The 18,795-nt window shown below is 34.7% G+C and overlaps 1 protein-coding gene across 1 annotated transcript in view; it reads left to right on the top strand.

Annotated features, from left to right (window-relative positions):
* LOC115923578 (cytoplasmic phosphatidylinositol transfer protein 1-like) overlaps positions 1 to 15,471 on the top strand; it is a 67,825-nt gene extending 52,354 nt beyond the window's left edge. Inside the window, exons 6-10 of the mRNA XM_030984553.1 lie at positions 7,612 to 7,710; positions 7,998 to 8,057; positions 8,910 to 9,005; positions 13,010 to 13,073; positions 13,940 to 15,471. Of these exons, the coding sequence (XP_030840413.1) occupies positions 7,612 to 7,710; positions 7,998 to 8,057; positions 8,910 to 9,005; positions 13,010 to 13,073; positions 13,940 to 14,115 (495 nt within the window). The 3' untranslated portion in view covers positions 14,116 to 15,471. The remainder of the gene's footprint in view (positions 1 to 7,611; positions 7,711 to 7,997; positions 8,058 to 8,909; positions 9,006 to 13,009; positions 13,074 to 13,939) is intronic.
* The last annotated feature ends 3,324 nt before the right edge of the window (positions 15,472 to 18,795 follow it).

The raw sequence follows: 18,795 nt of genomic DNA, 5'->3' as shown, positions 1-18,795 counted from the left end.
CAATTGCAACTGTGTACATATAATAGACTGCAAACTTGCGATTGCCCTGGATCAATTGCAACTCTTTACAAGATGGGGCCCTGGATATCTTTTGAAGAGTTTACATGTATTTCAAGAAGCAGTTTCATTACCAAAACTCAAAATAAAAAAATCATGAAAAAAAAAAAAAAAATCATGAAAAACAATAAATCCCCCGGACAGGATGGTTTTACTGTAGAATTTTATCGTTACTTTTGGGAAGATATTAAATACTTGCTGGTAAGATCATTGAATTATGCGTATTTCACAGGGAAATTGTCAAACTCACAAAAAGTGGGAATAATAACTTTGATTCCAAAAGGAAACAAACCTAGACATTTGTTAAAAAATTGGCGACCGATCTCCTTATTGAATGTAGTTTATAAATTAGCATCCAGTTGCATCGCAAACAGACTCAAGGGCGTTTTGTCATTTTTGATACATGAAAATCAAACAGGATTTTTGAGTGGTCGTTTTATTGGCGAAAACATACGTTTATTATATGATACGCTACTTTATACTGAATTACACGATATAGCTGGCATGCTCCTTGTTGTTGATTTTGAAAAAGCTTTTGATTCCGTATCGCATGATTTTCTGTTCAATGTCCTGGATTTTTTTCGCTTCGGTCCATCTGTAAAGAAATGGATCAACTTGTTTTATGCAAATGCATCATCTTGTGTATTAGTTAACGGACACTGTACAGATAGATTTGAAATAGGACGAGGGTGTCGCCAGGGAGATCCTTTGTCTTCCTACCTCTTTTTGTTAGTCAGTGAGATACTTGGGATCCTAATACGACACTCACATTCTTTGGGCGGATTGCATATGAATGGAAAAACGCTTAAATTGTTGCAATATGCAGACGATACCCTTTTGACACTCAACGGTTCAATGCAGGATTTACAATGTGCCCTTACAATACTTAATGACTTTGCAAATATGTCCAATCTCAAAGTCAACACGACTAAAACTCAAGTGATATGGATTGGGAAGAACAGAACTTTCAAAAAAGAGATTTTACACGAGTACAAACTTAATTGGATATCTGAGGGATATTTTAGGTACTTGGGCATAGACTTTTCAGTTAAATTATCAGAAATGGTTAATCACAACTATCAAGAAAAGGTTCAAGAGATAAACCGTCAGATGACGATATGGTTGAAAAGAACATTGACTCCCTTAGGAAGAGTTACCATAGTAAAATCTTTATTTATACCCAAATTGAACTACCTATTTTTATCTCTTCCTGAACCAAAATTAGAAATTATGAAGGATATCGATCGACGTTTTTTTGAATTTATATGGCATGGCAAACGTGATAAAATAAGTAGGAAACAAATGGGTCAATTGTACAATGAAGGCGGAGTTAAAGTGACTGACCTTTGTATGCATTGTAAATCACTTAAGATATCATGGATAAGAAGATTTATTTGTTCTGAAAGTTTCTCTCTTCATATGTTCCAATCATTCTTACCTCCACCGTATACATCTCTTCAGTTATTCATGGGGGCTGAATATTACAAAGAATTAGCCACTACAATACGAAACCCATTTTGGGAAGAAGTATTATCAGCCTTTTCAGACCTTACTCAATTCACTGTAAATGATATTGCATGTCAACCCCTTTGGAATAACCCTAAAATAAAAGTTAATGATAACGTAATTTATTATAAGTCTTGGTGCGCTAAGGGGGTACGTTTTGTTAACGATGTTTTAAAAACAGATGGATCATTTCTCTCATACTTTGATTTTCAACATAAATACAATGTACATGTAAACTTTCTTCAATATTATGGCTTTTGTAATGCTATTCGATTTGGTTTTAATAAAAATGTCATACCAAAGGTCATTGAACCTACATGTATCATCCCGGAAGCATTGTTATTAATAATAAAAGTGGAAAAAGGTTGTGCACATATATACCGTTCTTTATTGAAACATAATATAAAGGAATGTAAAAGTCTTACTAAGTGGAAACAGGAGTTTGACCTTGACAATATTGTATGGAGTTCGTATTATTTTCTTCCCTTTAATTCAACTGTCGATGTTAACATGAGGTGGTTTCAGTTCAAGTTACTGAATAGAATTCTTTATATGAAAGATGCTTTGTTAAGATTTAAATTAGTTACAGATAACTTATGTACATTCTGTAATAACAGTGTAGAAACGATTATACATATATTTTGTTACTGTATTCATACAACCGAAATATGGTCTAAACTCGAGTATTGGTTGTCTCGTAATAATGTACTTATTAAGTTTAGAAATCAAAATAAGTTGTTTGGGTTTCACGGTAATAATAACAGTGCCCTCAACTGTATTATGATTATAGTCAGGAAAGAAATTTTTGCAGCCAAATGTAAACAGTGTTTGCCAGTTTTTGAAAACATAATATCAGCGATAAAGTGTTATTATAACATGGAAAAGTATATATGTAAAACAAATCTGAAAGAACAGAAATTTGTGAAAAAGTGGTTACTTTTTGCAAAGTGTTTCTGAATGTTTATTTCTTCTAAAATCATTTTGCCAACTAAATCTGGGATATTTATGTTAAATAGTGAACTTCAATTTGTAACTGATACCGGTATCTATAAATGTATTTTCTTATCATATTTTGAATGGCCAGGAATATTATTTTGAATTTCTGCATGTAAAAACCAATTCTTGTATACATAATAATGTGAACGATATTATTTAATAAAGGATCCCTGTGGAAGGGAAAAAGAAAAAAAAAAAAAAAAATGAAAAAAAAAAAAAAAAAAAAAAAAAAAAAAAACTCAAAATAAAATTGAACAACGTGAATAGTTGGAATGCGGACGGTGTCAACCCCCGGTCCCAGTAGAGATTTGATCTAATAACATGTGATTGTTTGGTTTGCTTGAACATGATTGTGATATGTGAGGGAATATCAAAACGTTTCAGCACTTTAGCATTTGGGTTGAGGTATTTGACCCCAATATGATGCTCTTAAAGGCCCACTGCACTACTTGTAGCTACGTGCGCCCTCTATATAACAAACAATGCCTAATCAGTGACCATTGGTCCCCCATGATCCTCTTTTTCTTATGTTAACTGAGAGCTGAGTTGATGAGATAACCACCTGTCCAGTGACCTTGCAGGGCAGTCTAATCCCTCCTGTAAACTACGGCAGATAAGCTTTAAAGACAGATTTTTAAATGATGCCACTAAAAATAAGTGTTAAAGGGATGATTTTCAAAAATGTATCATTTAAAGTTAGAATGTAAAAACAGAATGTAAAGAGAGGGTTCAAATGACACTCGGTTTAAAATATAAATGTAAAAAGACAATTGTGATTTGTACTGTAATTCAACTGCCTTGTTTGGGTTCACTTTGGTATGGCAAAGTTCTTTTTTTTTGTGGCTGAAATATGATTCAGTTCGCGACAGATAATTTTGCAAATGCATAAATAAATAAACAAGTATCGGGCACTTGAAATTCAAATGGCACTCAGTTTAAAACATGAAAATGCAAAACGACAATTGTGATTTGTACTGTAACTCAACTGCCATGCTTGGGTTCACTTTGGATATGGCAAGGTTTAGTTTTTTCGGCTGAATTATGATTCAGTTCACGACGGATAATTTCGCAAATGCATAAATAAATGAACAAGTATCGGGCACTTGAATACTTATGTCAACAGCGGAGTTAAGAGTTCTGTTTATGCACATCAGTTTATTACGTGTGTGTGTGAGAGTGAGAAAGAGAGAGAAAGAGAGAGAGAAAGAGAGAGGAGATATGGAGACAGTGACAATTGAGACAGCCATAAAGAGATAGTATCCAACCAAAGTGTCGAATTCCAGAAGCCAGTCCAATTATGACCACATAATTTGAAAAATAAATAATGGAGATATACAATTATAGTTCTTTTATGCTTGTTTGTAAGATTTGGGGGGGAGGTGTCACCGTGGTATTAAATTTTCATGTCTGAGACACAATTTTGTCACTCCTGACGTAAGAGCTAAACACCCAGGTTCATCAATAATGAGGTGCATGTGGGGTACTCTATCAGGTATTTAAAACTTCAAAAGGTTTCATCAACCTCTAAATAGCAAAGAAGTAACAGAGTTTTTTCTTCGAAACGATGTATCCTAATACAGATGTACCTTTGTCTTGCTAGATCCAGTGCTATGAAATAACACATTAAGAAGTAAGAAGTGTTACAAATTGATCAATTTGAAAATGTTGTCTTTGACATTGTTGTTTCTGCTTTGCTCTATTTAATGTTAGTTTAGCTTTTCATGTTAGTAGCATGTAGTTGTCTCATCCCCCAACCAAGAAATCTGGTATGAAATTACAGGTCCCTTGTTTTCATGTACAGGTATGCCTCTGTGTTCTGATTATTCCTCTACCCCTCCTCTCCACTCCTGTAATATAAGACTCTACCTTAGAGGCTTAGCATAAACAGTGGACTTGTTTTGAAGTACGATGTCAAGGGATCAAAAGAGAACTACTCTCCTTGACCATGTCCACGTCAATCACGATGATGACCATTAGCCGCTTAGTGTACCTCTCACCATCGGCCAGTCTGCAAGGATAAAAACACTCATCTGAAGGGCGGGAGAAACCGAGTGGCGGATTGTTTCATCGCCTGCAGCGGCGCTCATCCCAATAAACGAGATCCATCTCATTCTCGTTTCCCTAATTCAATTTGTCCCCTCTTAGAGTTCTCCATGCTGCCACCCTGTTGTGGGTGTTTCTCTGTGGTTTAGTCTTCCAGACAGACTCCACCCATCCATCAAGACTTATTCACATGTATGTGGTGTACGTGATAAACTGACTTAAAAACAGAAATCGACCATTATGTGGCAATATAAAATGGCAGTAGTGTGTTGCACTTCATCCAGATCTCCTTCTCTCTCTCTCTCTCTCTCCTCCTCTCTCTCTCTCTCTCTCCCCTTCTCTCTCTCTCTCTCTCTCTCTCTCCTTCTCCTTCTCTCTCTCTCTCTTTTATACCGGTTCTTCAAAAAAATTGGAAGAATTACTCCTATTTTTTGCCTTTAACTAATGTTCTGAACCTTTGTTTCCTCTATTTAATAAAAACAAAACTGTTTAAAACACATAGAAATTACACTCTATTCCATATTGTGTCTCAAACAATTTATTTTTTAAGCTTGGAAAGGTTGTTGTTCATGTAAAATACACACAATTATAAGCCAATGGTGCACATAGCACCCTTTCCTTTTTGTTCTGAGTAAAAGAGGATAGGTTTATTTTCTAGGCAGTTTACTGCATTGTATTTATGGAACAGGGCTTTACAGAGCATATTAGCTTATGATTTTGAGTACCATGCTAGTTATTAACAACATTTTCAAGACTGGTGAGTGTGTCGGGAGACTTGCCAAACTATTATGTACATGTATCCATGGGCTTTTAATTTCATTGTGTGACTATCAATCGCAAGAATTGGGCCAACTGCGGGGTAATGATCTTGCATGAAGATAGAGGTTGATTACCAATTACTTCTCTCCAGTTTCTTATCCTTGCTGGGATCTTTCAGCGATATCCAAATAAAAGAGATTGGGAGAGAAACACAAGACGTGCCAGATCTAGGTAAACCGATGTCCTACCTCCTTGTTAATCATAGAGTTGAAGGCGTAAATCTTAAACGTATCAAATCACCTGTAAGGCAATCAGTGGTCGTGCTGGCCGTGCTTCGCTTCCCAGAATTTATTGATTGGTATATCTGTTTCCAGAAAAGGGACACTGGCTGCGTGGATATTGTTACTTGTTAACAGGAGCAGAACTATCAGACGGCAAATTAGATATTACTCAATACTCATAATATGACATGTACAAGTAGAGTTGAAATTGAAACACTATGATCTACAGTAGATGATAACTTCAAGATGAAGTTGTATACTGGGACCCATTTCAAGAAGCCTTTTTTCAATGACAAATGACAAAAACCAGTAACAAATCTGCTAACAACCATCAGAAGCAAGGATTTCACTAGCTTGTTACAAAATTGTCATTTGTCACTGCATGATGAAAAGTTTTGTGAAATGTGCCCCTGATCATTCTATAATAATTGTGGAAGAGTCTATCTCCAAGCAATGGGAATGGTTTATTAAATGTAGTAAATAAAAATAGGTATCGATCTACTGTGAGGTTTTGTAATGATCAAATTGATAACAAATTGATTCATTGTCGCTGAAAAGCTCATGCACTAGACACAGGAATATGTATATGGGGCTACCTACACATGAATGTTTGGGCCTAACACTTATACTATTTTTCATCATCTGTTGAATACAGAGCATTTAAAGAGCAATCCTTTTTAGGAGATATGTCTTTTATGATATTCTTTGAAATTGACATAAAAGAAGGAGAAAAGACACCAATTATTTTTCATCTTTATTAGAAGAAGTCAAGCTTCTCTTTAATGAGGTATGTCACCAACAAATGGATGAGTGCCAATTTGAGGATGAAAGATTTGATGATTTATTTCAACTTTAAAAATACCGTGAACTGCTATGGGTCATCATAAAGCTTTTCTGGCTCTCCGCAAATTGATTTGCTTGATTATTCCATGTTAGTAAGAAAAAGACAAAAGTTGTGAAGTTGTTACTATGTCATCTGTTAACTTAAAAACTTTAACATAGAAGTCATGCCCTTCTGGCTCTGAACAAATGTTAAATCGATCTGCTAGAAGAAGAAGAATTTATTTTGTATCACCCAAACTTGAGGCTTGTAACCATGCATCCTCCATCTATTTTTTGTGGGTGTGAGTTGCGTGTTGGCGTGGTGATGTAGCCACTTTGCTCCCTCGGTCATAGATAAAATAGTTTCCTGGAAATGCCATGCCTCAGGATCTAGGCAAGAAGATTACTCCTTGATATATTGATTATTCAACGCCTCCAACCCTGTGAACCTCATACACAGATGACATAGTAATCCGCCCTAAAGAAACAAAAATGCAGAAAACCAAATTAGCATAAGCATAGTAGGCATCAAATTTCTGTATCTTATGATAGGGACCTGTGCTGTATACAGCTACTTTTTTTTTCTTCTTCACCCTCACTTGGCATTTAAAATGTAAAATACTTTTAATTTTCCTGCGGCAGTTTTTTTTTTTCAAAAGTAGTTTATGAATTCATGGATGAACAAGGCTTTAGGCAGGTCTAAATGAATTATATTAGATTCATACTTGAATTGGACAAAATGATAATAATACCGGTAGTTAAATTGACATGAAATAAGCTAGCTACAAGTTTAGCACAGAATAATTGAAAACTGTATTGTTATCTTCAGATGTTTATGAATTGTATATAAAGGAAGTATTTTGAAGAAGATAGAGATGATGGCAATGACTGTATGAAAGTCAATATCCATGTTGTAGGGCATACAATGTTTGTCTGTTTGTTTATTGTTGTTGTTGTTTTATTGTTTTTACCTGATACCTAAAAAAAAAAAGTACTATTTTTAGCACATCCAAACCAGATACTGAAGAGAAAAAAAACCCCACCTACCTCAGTCTACACATGCGAAATTTTAATTTTAAAACATTTTTGCAATAAGGTTTACTGTATGTTTCCTTTTGTTCTCCTTAATTATTTTTCCTTTTTGCAGTGCCTCAGTCTTTCAGAAGCAGAATTGAGTGAAAGGGAAGTTGTTCCGGTTGATATAGCATACAACAATGTTCCAGAAAAGTATTACAAAGAAAATGAGGTAAGAAATACACAGGATTTTTATTCTTAACATTTCAGAAAAGAACTCTTTTTATTCCATGTTAGTTTAAGTGTTGACAGTGTTTTACATATTATACTAGACCTAGCCTGTCAAGTTTTCATTACCATTCACTCATTAAATATTTTACTAGGATATGAATTAATTTTGATGCAATTTGACTAAATTAATGTGAAATAAAATACAAAAAAGTTCTTTTAAGTCTTGTTTGTGACTGCGCTTGTATTTTACATGTAAGAATTCATTTATTTGTTTTTTCTTTCTTTCAGGATCCAACAAAGTTTAAGTCGAAAAAGACAGGAAGGGGGCACCTACAAAAGGACTGGAGGGTGAGTTATCATAAATATATGTTTTTTTCTTTATTATCTAGATTAAAAATCAGCCTTAACTATCTTTGATGTCATCATTCTTCAACTGCATCTCTTTCCATGCCTGTTTATACATGTATGTCTAGTCTTAATGTCTACTGCTAGTTTTCTCTCTTTTGTAGCATTTCTAAGTACTTGTAATGATTTTGCCCTTTTCTCTGTACATTTTTGTAGAAAATAAGTTGTTCATTGAAAATGGCGCAATTCACTGCATTGGAAATGGACTCAAAATTGTTTATTATTTTGTGTTCTTTCTGCTCATGTGTCATTCCTAGCCTTCTGGATAAAAGATAATCCAGAAACATCACTTTACTGCTATGTGTTAAAATTGACCTGTCTGTCTCCTTTGCTCCCTTTCTACTTTGTGCAACAACAAATGATTCTTTTACATAAACTTGATACATAGATATATGATATACTTTTAAAAATTTGCATATTCACTTTCTCTCCTGTGGATTAAGGGCCAGAAGGGCATGAACTCTTTGTGAAATTCTATTCATGATCCATTGTGAATTTGCTGTTTTTTTGTGTGTGTCTCTCGCAACTCAATAATGAAAACTGAACTGGTTGAATTACGGCCCCTGTTGAACACTTATAGATTTAAGCTTTGATATGTCACATTCTCAAGGAACATAAATCGGGACAAATACATTTTTCTCATACTTAATTTTTTTATACAAAACTTGGTAAGTGTATGAATAATTTAGTTGTTCAGTGTATATATTATGTTAATCAGTTCTTAAGCCATACAATACGGAATTCACCTAGTAATATCGTTTTAATGTCATTTTGTTGCCAATTTGAAACCCTTAGGAAACGAGTAATCCTATAATGTGTTCCTACAAGCTGGTACGGGTCAAGTTTGAGCTTTGGGGTCTACAAACAAGAGTCGAAAGCTTCGTGCACAAGGTAATGCACTTTTTATCCTTCAATTTCGATGCAAATATCAGGTCGTGTATTGTTTTCATATGTGGGTAATGCAAAATAAAATGAAACCAATTAATATTGAAAGAGAATCCACAGTTTTTGGATTATCATCATTATGCAAAGTAATTACAAAAGATAATTGGAAAAAGATTACTGACAAATGAACAGTTGACCGTTCATCTAGTATACTCACAATACAATTACAAAAGGAAAATCAGATCCCCAATTTGGGATTGCATGTCATCCACTGATGCACTGGAAGCTATTATGTGCTGCATCGTTGGAGATCTACTGGCCTACAACAAGATTATTGGCTTTTAAACTTAATACCATTTGTTCTGAACAATTAAACAGCTATTTTGCAATAATGCTTGCATGTTGATGTAGTCATTTTGCTCCTGATTTTGTATCAAGGTAATGTCAACATTGACATTGTTTAAGTAGTTCCATTTATTTGTGTGTCTTTAAAATGAACTATGAATGAAGCAGTTTATTGTTTAGGCAGTAAGATCATCATGTCAGCAACCCCCAAGTAGACTATTTCTTTCAATACAAAAATGAAATCTTGATTAATATGTTGCCTTGTCTAACTGGACATCTTTTGAAGACAGTTGCAAGATGTTTAAGACAAAGATTTTCAGTAATTCTACACACACACAAAAAAAAAATTCTCTCTTTGAAATTACAAAAATTTATAAAAAATAAATGCTTGTATATTTCCTGCTCCATGCCAAGAATAGGTTGAATCTTTTTGCATACTTTTTGTCCATGCTATTCACCCTTTAATAGTTTGCAAGCTATAAATGTCTGTGAAAATCTCAGAGAATTCCTTGTAAGCTGCAACCGATCTCATAGGATTGCAACTAGCTGCTATAGTCTAATGATCATCTAGCTAATGAAAAGTAACATTTCGTTATAGCCTCAGGGAGTCATTACAGCTAAGCATGGTCGGAGCTTAGATCTGTTCATTATGGAGATGATTTGCAGAGGTGTTTTGGCAGATCCTAGAAACCTAGATCTCTTTTTTTCCTGTTTACCTCCGTCATCATGCTTGCTCTTCTGCCCACCACTTGCTTTACCATCTGACTAAGATCCAATAACAATGTTACTACAAACTGATTTTGCAAAAAATTGGATGGTATACTAATATTGCATGTTCCGGCATTCGATACAACATATAAACCGACAAATTCAGAATTTCCCTAGTGATTTTATATTTCACCAAGGCAGCAGGATGAGGTTTCAATTGACATTTCTTTTCCATATTTTTCTTTCATTTCGTTTATTTCCACAATAACAGCAAACAAAATTTATAAAGTCATTCCAATTAAATATACATAATATGGTACGTCCAACTGAGACTAAGAAGATAATTGCTTGCTATTTTGCGGAGGAAAACTAGGAAAGCAAAGCTCGTAATTTAGGTTTCCTAACATAAAATATCATGGTATCATAAAGTATAAACTTATAAAGTATGTGAAATTATATTTTATATGCTTTATAAGTATATACTTTATGATGAAATTCTGAATTGGAGGTGAATATATATTATTGAACAACAAAAATTGTTTATTATTTGGTATGTAAAATTGAGGGGGGGGGGTATTCAGAAGCTTAATAAAAATAAAGCTTTCATGCCACAATTGTTCACTCTAATAGCTGCCTAATAATGGGAAGGTGGAGGAGGTCTTAGTTTGGATTCAATGCCCCTAGCACAGAAGTAGTTGAAGTAGCAAGCAGTTAACCCCTCAGTAGTTCACAAGATATATTTAAGGTCTAATAAATCACTATTTCCCCTCAAATTGGAACCATTTGTTTTTATGTTCCTCTCCTACGTAGCTAGAAAATTATACTAATGTGTTTGAAATCAAGTTTTATTGGAAAATACTAAATTCAACAAAATAATGCCAATTTATATACAAAAATAGTGATTATAGAATTCACACCACATTAATAATTTAATTTAATAATAAATGTTCATAAACCCCTGCTCTTGCCCCTATCCTTGATTATTTTACCACTATACCCACAACTGCAATATTGTAACATGACGAACTGTTGTATAAATTACCTTAGTCCATATTATGTTGGCATGTAATTATGTTTATACCTTTTGTCTTTTTTTTTGGTAGAAATTAAGTGTTTTTTAATTGTTTATGGTATTTAGGCAGAAGTAACGTGACACGTTTAAACAATTTTTAACTAAATGTTATGTAAGTTTTTTACAATGTATATATTCAATTCGTGTAATTCATGTGCAATTCAGTTGTGAAACTGCCATTCATGAAAGATGCAATAAAATACCATTTATCTATCTATCTATCTATCTATCGACTGTAATGATTAGGTAATATGTCTATATTCATGAATTTCACTATACTGCATTAGAAATGGATGCAACACTGCTCGTGTACAACATGTTATTCCTAGAAATCTGGAACAAAAGATGTTTTAAATTTTTTTAAACTAAAATTAGACAGGCGGAGCTGCTATGGGTGACAGAGTACTAGATGCTTAAATGATGCATTACCGGTACTGAAATGATCTGGGGAGGTGTTATTACCTCAAATTATCTTCCTCATCTTTCATTTGACCTACCTTTCTCTTCAACCCGTCATAGTTTTATGAACTCGACTGCAAGCTAGGAGCCCGATCTTGCTGGCAGCCGCCCATGTTTTAACCCTTTTAATAGCAACTAGAGATTTTGTTAAAGTGGCCTATTACTCACTGGAAGATGTTGCAATATTGCTCTCATTTGGACACTGCTCTAAACAATATGAAATATGCACTATTTTCTATGCAAAAACCTACTGTAGACATTGTAAGGATTATGCTCATATCGTCCCTATTTTCACGAAGTGACGGTAGTGAGGAATATCGTAACGCAAAGTGAATGCAATTTTTTTTCACTACCGTCACTTAGTGAAAACAGCGACGATATATTATCACGGTAGGCCTCATAGAATGGATATAACAGCGCGTTGAAAACGGACAGGCTGTTTTGGGCGGTTTAGTTGCTAAAGGATTAAGTTTCCCATGCTTTGCTTCAAGTCTCATAGTTCATACTGAAAAGTAGTGAAAAGCAGACTTTCAACAGACAATTGAATTTGATAATTTCACAACTCCCTATACATATGCTTATACACCAGAACAGAAATGTAGAATGACAGGTTCTTTTCAATTTAAATGCAAATGCGAAATAAGTTGTATTGAATTGTATATATTTTGAAGTTAAGGAACATTTTGAAATCAAAATAAATATATAGAAAAGAAGCTTGCCTTCAAATAAGCAATAAGTGGCATTGAATTGTGTAAATGTTGAACTTCAAAGAACATTTTTAATCTACATTTTCACATATTATTATCAACCAAAAGGCCCCCAAAAATGAATGCATGTCATTCGCTATCAGGATATATTCATCCTATTCCTATCTACTCTCAAATCTAATTAAATCAAAAGTAAAATAAGTTGTATTGAAGTTAAAGGAACATTTGAAGTCAAATGATATTTGCCATTTTGCATCTTAACTTTTCACATTTGTATCATCAAAAAGAGCAATAATACTGCGTACTACACTCTATCAAGACTGAACAACTTCATCCTATCTTCTCTATTTTAAACCTTTTTATATGATCAATATTCAGAATATGTGGGAGTATAAATGTCATCTTCATGGAGATTTATTAGATACCACAAGCTAGTCAAGAGTGATTTGATGTAAATCTAGGAAATACCTTAAGCTGTCTAGCTGGCGACATAAGCTAAGGCATGATCGTTAACCTTATTCTATAGTGATAGTATTCCTACCACTCAAAGTGTTCATGCGCCATTTTGTAAAGTGAACTTAAGAGATATGACCCACAAATGTAACAGAATTGTGAATTGTGACGATGTTTTTGCCATGTTTTTATTGTAAGAAAGTTGAACACTTTGGTTTCTTTCTTAAATTCTGTTATTCTTTCTGATTGATTTGTTTCTATTTTAGGCAATACAAGATATCCTTTTACTGGGTCATAGGCAAGCATTTTCATGGATCGATGAGTGGTATGGTAAGTTCATTTCAATTAATATAATACAATTTTTGTCAAATCTCTTAATATCACAATTTTAAAATTCATGTGAGTAGCCTGCTTAAAGACCAATGAATTTTGATATTCCTCCACAGTATTTAGTTTTTCTCACATTTCTGAAATATTCTGGTAAAATCCTGACATTTTCAATTTTTTTTGCAGTCTTTCAAAATATTTGTAGAAAGGAACATGCAGTAAAATTTTCTCTTGTTAGGGGTGTAATAGCAGCAGTGTAGAGGTAGTAGTAGCAGAAGCAGAAGTTGTAAGGCAGTAATAGTAGTACATGTAGCAGCCTCAGCAGCGACTGATATGTATTCTTGCATATGAACATTTGGCATTCAAATAATACTGTAGAAATTAAGATACAACAAATTTCATTATTTGAAGCATTCATCACATTTTCATGACCAAGCTGACCCCAATATATTCATGCAGCTCACTTGTGTTATTGACTTTTCTTCCATTACTCCTGTAGAGGGCAGTATACATATCACAGTTTGTAGGCACATTGCAGCTCTAACTCTTTATGCCACACATGTTATATCCCTGTGCTATATTGTATTTATCATGGCTTAATAATACCAAAGGCCTCAAGATTAAACCATTCCTAGCAAAGGATTAATTTTCACTAGTTTTGAAAGGATTGTCAAGGACCTAATCAAGACCAAAAATTAATGTTTTTGCAAAGGTACTGTGTTGCATAAAGCAATCCTTCTGTTAATTGGTGCCTATTGTTTTGTGCAAAACTTTATGTGTGGCAAATGGATTGACTGTGCAGAGAGGTAATAAAGTAAACGAAGTGTTAAATAACTGTTTGCTGCTCTTATGAATTATTTCAACTTCAGACATGACTGAAGAAGATGTCAGGAAGTACGAACAGCGCCTCCAAGCGGAGACAAACCGAAAGGTTCACCAGGGTCTAGAGAGAACCTCAAGTAGAGATTCCACCGATGCCGGAGACGACGACGAATTTGCCGATGCCGTGGAGGATCAAAGCGATCTCGCCCAAGGAGGATCATGATGAAAGCAAATCTTGTTCGCTTAGAGAGGCAGGATACAGCTTCCATTTAAAGAACATTACTAATGAGAGATTGGAGAGAGTATTAGAATATATATGGTGAAGGTTACCTCTTGGAGGACAGACTTGTTTTCCAGAGAAATATATACATGTGAAAGATCTGTAACAAAATAAATGCAATGTCTTGTGAAGTATTTTATGAATGAAAAGTTGTCAAGGTTATTGTCAAGGTGAGATAAGAGAGGAATCACAATACAATGAAGGTCTTCTTCCCTTTTTTTTTCTCCCTCTCTTTTTGAAGGACATGTAGAAGGATAACTTAATATTTAAGGTGAAGTAGACCCATATCTCATCACTATGCAGCGAATATCTTTGCCTGTTAACTTTCAAAGGGTATACAAAGAAAATGTCAGGCGGTGCTAGAAAAATATTTCCCAACTAATAGATGAGAATTCTGTTTTCATGTTCAGTATTTTTTCCTCTCCATCGACCCCTCCCCCAATCCACCTCTGATAGCAATACGTTTTACCATTCTCAGCTAAGAGTGATTTAATTGAAACTAATCATTGAAGTCTCTAAATAGCCAATGCAGTGTACGATATGAGATCATTATTTTTGTGTACAATTTGGATATATTTCAATTAATTTTTTTTTGTTTTACATTGGTTTATTCAATTTTTTCTTCCAATTATGATCGAATAGAAAATAGATTTATTGTTGCCAACTTGAGGAATGAAAAAAGATTAATTTAGAAAATTTGGTTAATGAAACAAAGTCTTTGGCATGTGAACTCTGCAAGACAGCAGTAGCATTGGCTGATGTAATTTACCCTCAAATACAGGAAATCATGGATAGAATGTGGAAATATTGAACAATACGACCCCTGAAATTGAACTTATTTCATTTGGATATCCTTTTCACTACAGAGATGTAATATTACCTTGAAGTTCCTCTACGAGGATGATATTAGTAATGGGATTAAACCCAGGGGAACAATAGTATTGGACACACTGGCTCTGTCTTACTTCCTTTCACATAAAGACATAAAGCCAGAATGGCATTAACTCTTTATAAGTATAAAGTATATGAGTTAATGCCCTTCTGGCTCCAAACTGTTATATATATGTATATACTTACATATATCCTACCTCTTGTGTTTCCTTGTCAATGTTGAGAGCAAGAAGGGCATTGACCCTATATTAAGTGATATGGGTTAAGGCCTTTCTTTTTCTCAGGGTTACGACTTTAGTTGTGATTGAATGTTAGACCCCGTTCTCACTCACTTCGTTGGAGCGCTCTGGAGCGCTCTAACTAAGACCCGTTCCTCAGGAGCGGTTCTTAGGTGAGTGAGAACGGTCAAAGTGGTCCAGGAAGTGGACTTCTGGACCGCTCCAGAAGACCACCTTCCGAGGTGGTCTTGAGGAGCGGGTCTTATTAAGAGCGGTTTGGAGCGCTCTAACGTGCAATGTGAACGGAAAGCGTACTTTGAACGGAAGTGAGCTGACCTTCGGTGCGAAACATGTAGTACGGTACATACGGTTTGTATTCCGCGCGCGAAAAAATTGATCTGCTGACCTGAGCTGCCATAGCAACAAGACCACTTTGACTCGTGGAGCGGTTTGAGCCATTAAAAACTGCTCGGAATGTGTACGCTCACAAACCGTTCCTCAAGACCCGTTCCTCTGGAGCGGTCTAACTAAGACCACTTGCAAAGTGAGTGAGAACGGGGTCTTAGGTTACGTTTAGGGTTAGGGTAGCATTAGGACCGTCCAGGGATATCAATACATATGGTGCAGTGTTTGATTTGTACCTTAAATGTTGTACAGCATCCTTTAAATTTCAAATACTTTGCACTAACTGCATATATCACGCTATTACCTCATTTAGTTTGGTATGTTTTTTTTACAAAATTACAGTCATTATTTAGGCTCCACAATGAATCTCTCATGTAGGTTTTAGGGTGATATTTTAAACGTGATGATGCACAAAATACTGAATTAATGATTGGTCCTCTTTGAGATGTACATCAGTAACAAAAAGAGCATACAAAAAGCCGTACATGGATCGCTGTTTAATCTTACATCTTATTATCATGTGCGATGTGTATGCTATGTATAAATTATGTCAGGGTAATTTGTTCTCGATTTGGCCGTGTATATTGCAATATTTGTTTGCTATATTTGCACTTATCACAATCAAATTATGTTGGGCAATGTAATTTTGTTTCAATTTCTTGTTAAAGATTGTAATTAGGAGGGTGTTTATAATCTGTTTTGGTTAGAGGTGTTTGGATGTAATCTTTCAGCGGCTTTCAGTATTTCAACTTTATTGCTTGTTTATCATTTGTAGGGCAAGATGCTCGTGAATTTATCTTGCCATATGACAAGGTTTCAATAAGCTCCAATGGCAAAAGTGATGTAAATTGTGCAATTCTTTGCTTTCTTTCTTTCAAATTCTTTCTGAATTATTCTTTCTAAATTATAGTCCTACAAATATCATAGGGTGGTGTATGTAAAGAATAATCTTATATTGATCAGTTATGTGATCATTTAAATATATAAAATCATGATCTAAGTAAGGGAGTAATACAGAAAAACCTTGTTGAAACAAACTGAGAGGACCAAGGAAAATGAAAAATCACCTTTTCTTTTTTACCCTTCAAATTGACATCTTGTAATATCAGGGCGATAAAAGCAGTAGAATACAAAGAAATAGGACCAGCAAAATTACTTTGTTATAACGGATGTCTGTTTAATACACCGGTGTTCTTTAGGAAGTGGTTCTGCTGTACGGGCAAATCCTGTTACAAGGAAATGTAATAATAGATGGATCTCAGAAACATGGAATATTGTTTTAATAGTATGCAGGAAAACAACCCAGGATACTTGAACTTTGTAGTGCATATCTCTGTATGTAAAGCTCATGTACATGTGTAGATGCAATCAAATGCATATGTAAAATGAGAAATTCTCCATATCACATATAGCTCTCCAAATCTCAATTCGTGTAGCACGCTGTTTTTTTTTTGGCGTTCAAATTGCTTGGAAGGGTACCTCCAATGATCCTCATTACCAGGTCCCTCGGAGAGGACCTAAAGCCATCAGCCGTCTGGTTGCTTACTTACAAGCATTTATGCTTTCTTAGCAGTCAGGTAAAATAACCACCAATAGAGTGGTGAAGTGTGACGTCATCAAAAATATATTTTTAGAATTTGTTAATTTTGTCTTCATATTCCAAAAGAACACCCAAAATAATGTCCACATGTCGAAAACCAATTGAATATGTTAAGTATTGGCTGAGTTATGACCATCTGAATGAATATATGTCCTATGGGAACTCAGTGTTATATGCTCTGGCTCCTAACCATTAGGAGCCAGAGCATATAACACCGAGTTCCTATGGGGAGTATATTTATTCAGATGGTCATATCTCAGCCAATATTTAACATTTTCAATTGGTTTTCGACATGTGGACATTATTTTGGGTGTTCTTTCGGAATATGAAGACAAAATTGAGAAATTCTAAAAGTAAATTTTTATGACGTCACAGCTTTGGTACTCTATAACCAATGATATTGTACAACTCCAGGGACCCATTTCACAAAGCCTTTGTTCAATGCCAAATGACAAAAATCAGTGACAAATCAGCTGATAACCAATCAAAAGCAAGGATTTCACTAGCTTATAACAAAAACTGTCATCTGTCACTGATGACTAGTTTTGTGAAATGGGGCCCAGAACTAGATGTATTAGCATTACAAATGCAAAAGATTCTTGTATGCAGTTACTATTTAGCTATTTTAATATACCAAGAATAGAAATGGTCTTTAAGGTAGGCTCATTCTGAAAACAAAACTTTCAATATTGTTATGTGCGATTATTTAATTTAGTATACGATTCATTTGATAATAGTTAAATGATGGTAGACATTTGTAGATGCTTTACTAGGCCTTCACTATACACTTCTTACCCATTTAGATGACAACTTCTGCTCATTGTTGTAATTCTATAGTTATCTGTTTAGGAACCACCTTTTGTCATGAGGTATGCTAAGGGAAGTTGCAATGAAGTGGAAAATACATGTATATAAAAACTATTCATAGTGCCCACTCCCATGAAATATTTCAATTTGATGCCCATTGTTAAGATGGGTTATCAAAGGTTTAATACTATGTCATTGAATAATTGAGCTTAATATATCGTCCTTGTTTTCATGAAGTGACGGTAGTGAGGAAAATCGTAACGCAAAGTGAATGCAATTTTTTTTCACTACCGTCACTTCGTAAAAACAGCGACGATATGGTACAATGCTCTCCAAAAGAGATATTGACTTGAAAAACGGAATGTTGTACTTTTAGATACATGTTGAAAATACTTGTAATACTTGACTACATGTAAATCAAAACCCAACATTGAGTTTAATCTTGGTCTGAAGTTAAGCTTAGCCTTTTCACTCACCTTTGCTCAACGTAGAGCTCGTCTCACTGGTCATTGCTACAGAGCTAAAGATTCAAGTTGTGGAGTCTGCCCTGCCCCCAAAAAGGCCAGCGCCCCACAACTTCATGGATATGATGACCCATGATATCAATCTGAACTTGGAAGCCATTCTTAAGGTTGTGACTTAAAAGAGGGAGGGGTGATAAATATTGAATGCCATCTCGGCTGTGGCGTTCACATGATGAGA

The sequence above is a fragment of the Strongylocentrotus purpuratus genome, unplaced genomic scaffold (assembly GCF_000002235.5).
Source record: "Strongylocentrotus purpuratus isolate Spur 01 unplaced genomic scaffold, Spur_5.0 spur5_scaffold_14, whole genome shotgun sequence".
NCBI lineage: Eukaryota > Metazoa > Echinodermata > Echinoidea > Camarodonta > Strongylocentrotidae > Strongylocentrotus > Strongylocentrotus purpuratus.
This window is presented reverse-complemented; position numbering and strand designations above follow the sequence as displayed.